Raw genomic sequence first — 11,310 nt, 5'->3', positions numbered from 1 at the left:
CCTGGCTGACCAATGACAATTATGTATCCTTGCTTACTAGATGAACCACGTGAGATTTAAAATGCGATATTATCATGCAATTCTTCATATTTAGGTTTTTATAAAACCTTTTTAAAGGTAATGTAATATTCGCACACAAAAAGTCCGAGATTTGCGAATGTTTTATTATCAAAGCTTAATTACTTATGCACCCGTTGACAAAAAAGTATATTTATTTTATCTCATCGACTACCTTCACGAGAGGTACTACAGCCATGTTTATTACAGCACAACTCTCAATTTTGTTTCATCCAAATTATTGGAATATAATCGCAGAAACGAAAAAATTTTTTATTTGTATGAAGAGTGTGCATGATTTAGATGAAATTTCTTGCAAAGGTAGCCGTGAGAAACTACAGTTGGCAGTGCTAGAGCCTACTATTGCACAAAATGTAGATGAGGGGAGACAAGTCTATGTCAATTTTGGCATATCAGATTATCTAAAAGCCAATACTGTGCAATGATTCTGGAACCATCAAGACATACCTGTTTCGACTGAATTTCAGACCTTCTGTTGCCCTCCCCATCTACTTAATAGATATTTACAGTTATGATTCATATGACCAAGTCATATGCATGTTTGAAATCAACACGGAGTTGTCTGATCAAAAAATATTGCAGATGATTGCTAAATTGACTTGCAGTAAAATTTCGTTTATATTTGGTGCCCTTCAAAACCTTTAAATTTTCAAAAAGCCACATTTATGATTCTTGGGAAGAGATGCGTTTGATAGTTCAATGGAGTTGTCTGCTCACAAAAAACAACAGCTATGATTCATGGGAAGAAATGTATGTTTGAACAAAAGGTTACAAACAAGAAATAAAACGTAAGAATGTTAAAGATTTGAGCTGATAATGATGGACATATCACATATTGATCAGAGTCGATGAATAGACTTTTCATAAGTCCTTGACCTCTTCGTAGGTGAACTTGGTAGGAAAACTTGTTCCATCTGTGTACATTTCTGATGGAACCCAAGGGAAGAGCCACACGAGTTTCCAATTTTTGCCAAATATTTGTTTTAGGTTGGCAAACCTTCCCACATCGTACTCTCTGCCAGTGCCTGCAATAGATAGCAGTATAGCTTGCTGAGTTGTATTTTTACAATGGCGTATCCTCATGTTGCGCCTAAACAGAGGATGACAAATGGGTTCAATTCTGGTGAGTAAGCATTGTGAAGTTGACAGACTATATGGGATGAGATGACAACTCCCGTACATTTAGTGATACCATGACTTCTTCATGTGCTGCTAGAGAGTAACATATTCTCAGCTACTCGCAAGTGTACTAACCTCTTTGTATCTCAAAGGAGGTGCGACCCTGGCTGACAAGGTTTATTTGGTAGATAAAGTAACCAATGGCGAGAAGACTCCCAAAGAGTGTCAATGAAGACATGAAGGCCACAACAAAGGTGAATGGGCCATGTATCCCTGCAGGAGAAGGCAAATCCTTGCAGTATGGATATGAAAGATAGTTCAAAATAAATAATAACACAAGAATATATGGTTTCATATAACGAACTTGTCTCAAATGACAATATAGCTCCAGCATGACGTTTAGCTACATCATGACATCTAACTAAAGCATGAGGTAAAGCTACGTCATAACATATCACTACACCATAGTGCCTAGCTACACCATAGTGCCTAGCTACACCATAGTGCCTAGCTACACCATAGTGTCTAGCTACACCATAGTGTCTAGCTACACCATAGTGCCTAGCTACATCATAGTGCCAAGCTACACCATAGTGCCTAGCTACACCATAGTGTCTAGCTACACCGTAGTGCCTAGCTACACCGTAGTGTCTAGCTACACCATAGTGCCTAGCTACAACATAGTGCCTAGCTACAACATAGTGCCTAACTACACCATAGTGCCTAGCTACACCATAGTGCCTAGCTACACCGTAGTGCCTAGCTACACCGTAGTGTCTAGCTACACCATAGTGCCTAGCTACAACATAGTGCCTAACTACACCATAGTGCCTAGCTACACCATAGTGCCTAGCTACACCATAGTGTCTAGCTACACCATAGTGTCTAGCTACACCATAGTGCCTAGCTACACCATAGTGTCTAGCTACACCATAGTGCCTAGCTACACCATAGTGCCTAGCTACACCATAGTGTCTAGCTACACCATAGTGCCTAGCTACACCATAGTGCCTAGCTACACCATAGTGCCTAGCTACACCATAGTGCCTAGCTACATCATAGTGTCTAGCTACAACATAGTGCCTAACTACACTATAGTGCCTAGCTACACCATAGTGTCTAGCTACACCATAGTGCCTAGCTACACCATAGTGCCTAGCTACACCATAGTGCCTAGCTACATCATAGTGTCTAGCTACAACATAGTGCCTAACTACACTATAGTGCCTAGCTACACCATAGTGTCTAGCTACACCATAGTGTCTAGCTACACCATAGTGCCTAGCTACACCGTAGTGCCTAGCTACAACATAGTGGCTAGCTACACCGTAGTGTCTAGCTACACCGTAGTGCCTAGCTACACCATAGTGCCTAGCTACACCATAGTGCCTAGCTACACCATAGTGTCTAGCTACACAATAGTGCCTAGCTACACCATAGTGCCTAGCTACACCATAGTGCCTAGCTATACCATAGTGCCTAGCTACACCATAGTGCCTAGCTACACCATAGTGCCTAGCTATACCATAGTGCCTAGCTACACCATGACCTATAACCAATTGACTATCTCTGAAAGAACAAACAGTTTTCGGTTTATAACATACGGCGGGTCATTACACGCATAGTTGAACAGTTAATAAGGGAGCACCATTTATGATCAACACATATATAGCACAGATCAATCAATGCATATATAGCATATGATCAATACCTATATAGCATATGATCAATGCATATATAGCATATGATCAATACATATATAGCATATGATCAATGCATATATAGCATATGATCAGTACATATATAGCATATGATCAATCAATGCATATATAGCATATGATCAATACCTATATAGCACATGATCAATGCATATATAGCGTATGATCAATACATATATAGCATATGATCAATGCATATATAGCATATGATCAATCAATGCATGTATAGCATATGATCAATCAATGCATATATAGCATATGATTAATACATATATAGCATATGATCAATCAATGCATATATAGCATATGCAATAATAATAATGATGTAAAATAAGAGTAATGTGAATTTTGTTGATCACATTTTGTTGGTCAACCTATAAGTAGTGTTATAAAAGTGTAGTATACCAAATGTATTGCCCTCAAATCTCTCACACCGCCGTTAGCCGCTATCGTCTGTCTCGAAGGTGAGAACTTCATACAGTACTGCACATGATATTATATTTTATTCCAGATCATAATCACTAAATACGATTTGTTACTTTGTGAGTGCAGGCGGCGGAATTAGAACAACTAAAACCACGTTTTTCAATTGTAATATCCTGTTTTAGGCAATTTCTTTTCAGAGGGTGTGAATGGATTAATTTGTATTTAGTTATTTTATGTACGAAAAATTGAATTGAGATGAGAGAGAATTGACATAAGCTTGGTTCAGCGACGCCCTAAGCTCGTATGAGTATATATGCTAACATGAAGTACTGCATATTGTGTAAGGTGAGTCGGCAGCACCGAGGGAGACAAACCAAAATATAACAAATTCACTTTGTCAAATTCTCATCCTATTTCTACTTGATAGCAGAATGAGACTTGAATTTCGCACTAATATTTGTCTCTAGGCAAGCCTAACCATTAGCAAAGTTGACAATCTATATACATTGTATATAAATCTCAAAGTCTGTGTGTGATTCTGTGTGTCCAGTTATAGCTATCATTAATTAGAAATACCTGTTTCATGCTGGATTTGATCTCGGAACCTCCCAGTCGCAAGACAAATATCTTACTACCCTAGGACACTTTTATTTCGCTAACATTTAGTTACGTGAGTAACACACAGAGTAAAATTTCGCTGCAACTTAATTTCGCGGCTCTGATGAGTGCGAAAATATCATGATGTGAAAATAAATGCAGTGGAACAAACAGATTAGATTCCTCATGTCCAGTTCGCTAGTAAGGAAAAGTTTTCGATTTGGGACTAGTTTGTATTTGTAAACCCCAGGTTAAAATGTGTGGGTGAGATAGTTAATTCATTTGATCGCTTGCTGCCATTTGTTTCTTGGGCTATCATTGAGGTCTAGGTCCCTCCCGCCGTGACTTTCACATGTCTTTCACACTCAAGTCCAAGAAGAAGAAAATAGATAACAACCAACTTCACAACCAGAACTATACAACATGGTTGGACCTGGTGAGGGTTGTTATTGTTTTTGGTTGGTAATAAAATTAATCACTACAATAATTATTATTCAATTTTATGACTTCACCTACCAGACTTTCATCGTCATCAGCTACAAATTCGGTGATTAAACTGATATCATCATCTTCTTCATTTGTCTTGGCTTTTCCAAAAAAACTTGTTATCTTAATTTGCTTTGCCATGCTGCTAAGTCGGTGTATTAGCTATAACGAGTTTACATCAGAAATTTCCCAATTAGCCCAACCACACACGAAAATTACCTGCATTTCTAATATGACGGTTTTATTGTGGATATCAATGAACAAAGCTATTTAATTTCGCTCGTTCGTTATGATAGTTAAGTTTCGGTCATGAAATTTTCGCGAGAGGATGACTCCGCGAAAATGCGAAAGTTAGATGACGCAAATAAAGAAGTGTCCTAGGGTAATTAAGCTACATAAGATTGGTGGATTCATTGGGCGATATACATGTATATGGGTGAAAATACGCATAGTGTGCTGCGTTCCGCAAGTCATTAAAGCTTGCTCTCACAACTCTTATTAATTAGTAAGTTTACTAGTAAGTTTGCTAACTTACTCAAATTAACCATGGGCAATGCACCAGGCTAATGGCAAGTGGCAGGCAACTACATTACTTGTCACTGTTTATATAGGTTGATTTTAATACCCATGCAACACCAAACATTCAGCTAATGTATAAAATATACTCTAGTCTAGAAAGATTCACTCAAGGGCAAGCGAAAGCTCACCTAGTAGCCAGGCAGCCCAAGGCATGATCATAGCAAGAGCAGAGCCCAGGTTAAACCCTCCAAGAATATCATAAGCAAACTCGGCATTGATGATGTTGATGTAGGCGCCGCAGACGCTCAGGTGAAGCAACATCATCAGAAAATATCTGTAATTACGATGACCTGCAAACACCAACGTTTTAGCAGCCAAGAAGTATAATAAACATCCAAGTGTTAGAGACAAGCTTTCTTAATGTATAAGAAAATGCTTCAACACAAAATTAGTGGAGAGTCAGAGCGGTCACCGGATAAATTCATATGATCTAATCATTAATTAATGCTGTTTAACACGATTGAAATGCGCAAAGTATCCAAGAGTGATGGGTAGTTTATGTGGAACACTGAACATCAACACTGAACTACAACATTAAAAAATCTGCTTAAAATAAAAGATTGAAAACGACTTGAGCAGTTTCAAACCCACAAAACTTTCAATGTACAGATTACACAAAACAGTCTTTTTCAGTTGTCATGTTTGTCTTGATGCTAGCATTCCAACATGCAGATGATCTCCAAAGATAGTACTAATATGTGCTAGTACACTATCTACAGCCCAGACAACATAAAAAGTGATTATTAAACTATTAACATTATTATCACATAGGCCTATACATATTAATTGAGAAAGTTATTTGGAAATGGAGTTTGAAATAGGCTTGAAGGAAGTGAGTTATGACAGCGGCGAACTAACCTACACAAACGCCAGCAAATGTGCAGTGGTGGTCTCGTCGCATGACACAAGTGTTACAGATGTTGCAGTGCCATGACCTAGGAGGAGAGTTGCACTCACAGGTGTGACAGAACCTGCAGGTATACAAATTATGTAACGAAACTTAAGAAGTAAAGATGTGCATCTAAAAAACATACAGTAAGTCAAGAAAACTCACTTGACAATACTAGCTTAAGCCACTTAGTATAAGTAGCATAAAATTTGAGGGTATTAAGTATTTTCATTTGGCGCTTGAAACTTTTTACAATACGTTTTGATTAAAATATTGCAAACAAAATTGTATTACTTTTGAAGTGCAGAGATATTGGCAAGTACATTTACCCCTAACCAAAGCAAGCAAAGACGGAAACGGATAGAAACAAGACAGCACACGTCAAACAAAACACCTAAATGTATGATTGGTTAGATTGAGTCCTGCCGCCACCAGACATTGAAAAAGATTGGGGTTAACTAAAATGAACGCAAATATTAACCTCTATTAGGGTCAGTAGTTTACAAAAGAACAATGCAAACTTACCGCCAGTTCTCTTGCAAAGTAGTAGGCAACATCATACCTCTAGTGCTACTATCGGTTAAAATAAGTTTTATAAAATTTCCATAAATGTTCGCGAAAAAATATAAACCAACTAGGAGATGAAAAGCCATTCCAAACTTTGACTTGTCATCAACAGTTGGTAAGACATGAAAAATTTCATATAGCGTGATCGAACAAAAGGCACCATTCATAAACACAAACGCTGGTAAATCATTGGTATCTTTAGGCAGAAACCTTTTTATTAACGACATAATTCTTTAAATTTATGTAGGTGGAAGCGAGGTTTCCTCGTTTATGTAGCTTTTAATACCAAAAGTGGTTTGAACCGGACCCCTAACGACACCCAACCTTTGATCGAGAAATTCGACTACATTATTAAAAACTCTATCGGATATTGGATAAATGCTTGTATCGCGAGTTGTTTTCCCTTTTGAGGCGTCGTCAGACAAGTCTAGTTGACTTGGCCGATGAAAATCAAACTTTGTATTCGGGAACGATTTTCGTCGGTTGAAAACCACAGCTCTTTCGCTAATTATTTTAGGCTTTCAATTTTTTTTAATTCAAGCAGACGCGTAGTGTTCAATTAGATGTACAGCAACTGTATTTCATGAAAATATACAATGTCTAGATAAACAAATTCATATTAAGCTGCCCAACCCAAAGCCAATAGCATCTGAGGGTCTGAGGCCAACTGTTTACCATGTTTTGACTGAAGCTGTTAGCTCGACACTTCAAAAAACTTGAGACCATAGCTTCACTGCTTTTATTAAACAAATAAATTACTAGTTTATAAAATATTGTCTAGTATCTATTTTGACACAAACTCATGTTGGAGAGAGTAACTCTATCAGTATCTAATCAGCATCAAACAACAAAGCTCATCTTTTAGAGATGACTTTGATGTTTTTGATCATTTCATGGGTCGCTTAAAATGCTCTCTCCAGTAATAATATTACGCCTTACACCAGGCTTTTTCAGTGAGACATAAATTTGGTATAGAAAAGAAATGACAATTTGGGCAATGAATAGTTACATCAAAGATAAACCAACAATTTTGTTAGCGTCAATTTTCATTTTATACATGAGGACAAAGTGAGTCAAACATTTGATGACTTACAATATGCATTGCATAACATGTTATCATCATACCACAATCGCGTACTATTGGCCACTATTGTTTTGAAAGCTGTCATACCTACCACCAACAAAGGCGATACTATGTTGTAGTACTACCTTTCGGTAGTACTACAACATAGTATTACCGAAAGTAGTACTATTTTGTAGTACTACTTTCTTTAGTTGGGATTGGAAAATGTTAGTTTGAATTTATATAAACTCTTTTTAATTTTGTTACCCAAAATTAGCTCAACGATTTCAAAACAAGTTATCGTTGTACATGTCACTAGGTAAAGTTCTATAAGCTAGTAACTTAAGCTAGTAACTTAAGCTAGTAACTTAAGCTAGTAACTTAAGCTAGTAACTTAAGCTAGTAACTTAAGCTAGTAACTTAAGCTAGTAACTTAAGCTAGTAACTTAAGCTAGTAACTTAAGCTAGTAACTTAAGCTAGTCGAAACATTCACCGTAATAACTAGGTGAATGCTCAGCAGTGTGTCAAATAATAAAAAAGTTTTTGCACAGAAAACTTATTTTTAATCAACAAAGACAACATTTATTATTTTACCATTTTGAAAGTGTTTATTTATTTCTGTATGTGTACAGCTAATGCATAATTCGAATATTCAAAAACTTGAATCATGGCTTATACAGATTGTTGACAAACATAAACAGTGGCAGGTAATGTAGTTGCCATTGGATAAGTTTCTTTACCCAATGAATTTGAGTAACTTAAGCTAGTAACTTAAGCTAGTCGAAACATTCACTGTAATAAGAGCCGTGTCTGTACTGGGCGTTAAGAAAAAGATTGCTCCGTACAGGAATCAAACCTATACATTTGCAAACACTGATATTAAGTCACAAGCGCTTCCACTTACCCATGCTGCCACCTTGCTGCAGCTTGGAATAATTCTGCTTATAATTGTTACTCATCATGGTTTTGCATGACGCATTGGACTGCAAGCGTTGTTTTTGGGGAAATATCGACCCTTTTTTTTAGTAGTTCATGCGTGCTAGTTTAAGTTCTTCTAGTAGTTCAAGAGCTTCTAGTATTTCAGCCACTCACTGTAGACTGGACATATGACAGACAGACAATTAAACATTTAGATTTCTATATATGCCTTAAAACCCCTAAATGAACGCCATGGCGTTCTCTTTTTCAACTCTTTTTCCATAGTGGCAGTCAAATAGAGGTTGCGTTCAATTACAAGTTCTATGGTAGAACTTGCATGTCAGCTGGTTTTTAATAAAAAAATGTCTGCAATATCATTGGGGATAGTTAGTAAAGTATTCACAGTGACATGCTTGGAGATAAACTACATCTTTGCATCATGACCTCAACTGTAAAGTACGCTGTTCCCAAATGAACCTGATAACTTTTACCGTAATTGACTCCACCAGCTGTCAATGCTACTACCGTCAATCACAACTCTAACTCGCAAAAAGTACAATTTATCTGAGCTTTTTTTCAGACCAGAACTATTACTGTACTTGTACTTGTGCTCTTACTAAAATAAGAGCCATGTTCGAAGCCAAGATTAGAAGTTAAGAATAAAGGTCCAAACAAACTAGGCGATTTTATCGCGAGCGTCATGAGGAGGGTTGAGATATCGCTGGAGTGTGCATAAACACACTTGAGCGATTCACTAGCAAACGATATAATGGGCACACTCACAAACTGCCAATAAAATTCCGTATCATTAGTTTCTTCGGAATTGTTAATAAATTTAGGTAAGTCAATATGGCGCCGTCTAGGCAACAACGTAAACAACTTCCGCATTTGTTATTTAACCTATCTCATTTTCACGAATTGTACGCTGCCTACACTACAAGAAAACATAAGAAAGACGATTATTGTAGGTATATTTTTAACTAATATTTTTACGATTTTTATACTTATTTTATTTTGCAGTGGTTTTTTATATTTAATATATTAAATATTTACCGTTCTCAAAATGGTCAACCTGCGCCACGATTGACTCCAACTGTTGGTTTTCAACTCGGATTTTTTGAAATTTGTGTTTGTTATGGTGTACAGAACTGGGAGTGCTATTATTAAATTTCTGAAGATTAAAAAATTAAAAAAATTCTGAAGATGTTTCAATAGTAACAAAATAGCAAATTGTGGCTGCTGTATGTTATGGAACATCAACAAGAAATAATTACCCGCCATAAATTGCATTCTGGTAAAAGCCAACCAATCGAAATGCATCTCATTAGCGATAAAGTTGTGTAGAGAAAGTCTAGCGTTATCGCTCTGCATGAACACGCTGAGTGAATTCTAGCGCAGATTAGCGCCACACAGCGCGATATTGCTCTAAATATCGCCTAGTGTGTTTTCACCTTAAATATTGCTTCCAATGGGAGTTGAACTCACAACTTTAAGGTCTGTAGACTGATGCTCCACTACCTGCTCCGATTTACCTCCTTGCCACACTATGGAATAATTGGTGTAATTAGTTAATACACATGAATAGTACAAGTAGTACTAGTACTTACAAGAATCCCAGGCTAACACTTGTGCTGATGCTTGTTACTATCAATGGAACTTGCCAGACTACACGCGCAATCTTGCATCATAAATCAAGGCACAAATTAAGGTATTTGTCCTAAAATTGCGAGGGATGGCCTCTCAATTACAAATGCTATATGTGTAGCTAATCGTGTAGCCCCTATAGGCTGGTTCACACTATGTCGTCATATGTCAGTGTTTTCCTTTCAGGGCCTCGACTTATCGATTATGGGAACCGTAAACCGATGGCTTCGACTAAGCCACTCGGATGCGTCGGAAAGGTTTGCAGCTGTCAAACTTTCCCGACATTTCGCCGAGCATCGACGACCACCTTTACAATGTGAACCATTTCGGCGATGGTAATTCGCTATCTCTGATACCGGGATTTATTTCCGTTTATGATAGTTGCGAGACTAGTATGTGATTTCAGCTTGCGAAAACAAAGAGGTTTCTTCGCAAAAATTTAAAAAGAAAAATGAGAGCACTACGTCACGGAGTATTCGCTGATGCATACGAGGATGAATTTATGATAGTGTGAACATCGTTATCACCAACAATCACCGAAGTATTGTGGCATCACCACCTAGATACTGCAATTTATTGTGAACCAGCCTTAATGGAACTGTTAAAATATCAAAACCAGGTGATTGAGACGGTTGGAGCCGACTACCAGTATAAGTTTTAATTCACTAATACTTTGGCTTTCATTTCACTGGGCAAATTTGTTTATTACTCACAAGCTATTACACGTGTATACATGGTTGACTTCATACAGGTTCATCAGAAGTGACACATCAGGAAGAGCTACAATAAAGTTTCAATAGAGTTTGTGTCTCTCGTGATGTAGTGACTTCCGGAAAACTAAAATTATCATCTACAACATTGTTACCTACTGTGAGTTTAGCCCATAGCCATAAATTATATTTTAAATTAATCTTCTTTTTGTCCTTATTTCAAATATAAAATGAAGCAGCTGTAAAATTATGTTTTTTAATAATTATGTTAGCTAAATTCTGACCATTTCAATATTTTGAAAATTTAAAAAATGACATGTTCAGAATTTAGCCTACGTAATCATTCAAAAACAATTTTACAGTTGTTTGCTTTATACATTGGAAATCAGGACAAAAAAGATAGATTTAATATTTAATTCATGGCTATGGACTAACGGCATAACGGGTAACCATGTTGTAAATGAGAATTTTAGTATTTTGATAAAATGTTCCAATATGACAGAAGAATGCACAGG

The 11,310-nt window shown here is 36.9% G+C and overlaps 1 protein-coding gene across 1 annotated transcript; it reads right to left on the bottom strand.

The window, feature by feature from the left end:
* Positions 1–813: 813 nt before the first annotated feature.
* On the bottom strand, positions 814–6,730 carry LOC137397939 (probable palmitoyltransferase ZDHHC24). The gene is made up of 5 exons (XM_068084031.1): positions 6,418–6,730; positions 5,862–5,974; positions 5,132–5,293; positions 1,333–1,470; positions 814–1,103 (listed from the first exon to the last, which is right to left on the bottom strand). Exons 1-5 carry the CDS (start codon positions 6,684–6,686, stop codon positions 940–942), a joined length of 846 nt encoding a protein of 281 aa, XP_067940132.1. The 5' UTR covers positions 6,687–6,730; the 3' UTR covers positions 814–939.
* Between the last annotated feature and the right edge of the window lie 4,580 nt (positions 6,731–11,310).

This window comes from Watersipora subatra, chromosome 6 (genome assembly GCF_963576615.1).
Source record: "Watersipora subatra chromosome 6, tzWatSuba1.1, whole genome shotgun sequence".
NCBI classification, from domain to species: Eukaryota; Metazoa; Bryozoa; class Gymnolaemata; order Cheilostomatida; family Watersiporidae; genus Watersipora; species Watersipora subatra.
This window is presented reverse-complemented; position numbering and strand designations above follow the sequence as displayed.

Excerpts from the sequence above, each read along its gene's own strand:
- LOC137397939 (XM_068084031.1), bottom strand. The coding sequence starts at position 6,686 with ATGTCGTTAATAAAAAGGTTTCTGCCTAAAGATACCAATGATTTACCA. Across the intron at positions 5,975-6,417 it reads ACTTTGCAAGAGAACTGGCG|GTTCTGTCACACCTGTGAGT; the intron begins GTAAGTTTGCAT and ends GTATACCTGCAG. Across the intron at positions 1,471-5,131 it reads TTGGGCTGCCTGGCTACTAG|GGATACATGGCCCATTCACC; the intron begins GTGAGCTTTCGC and ends CTTCTCCTGCAG.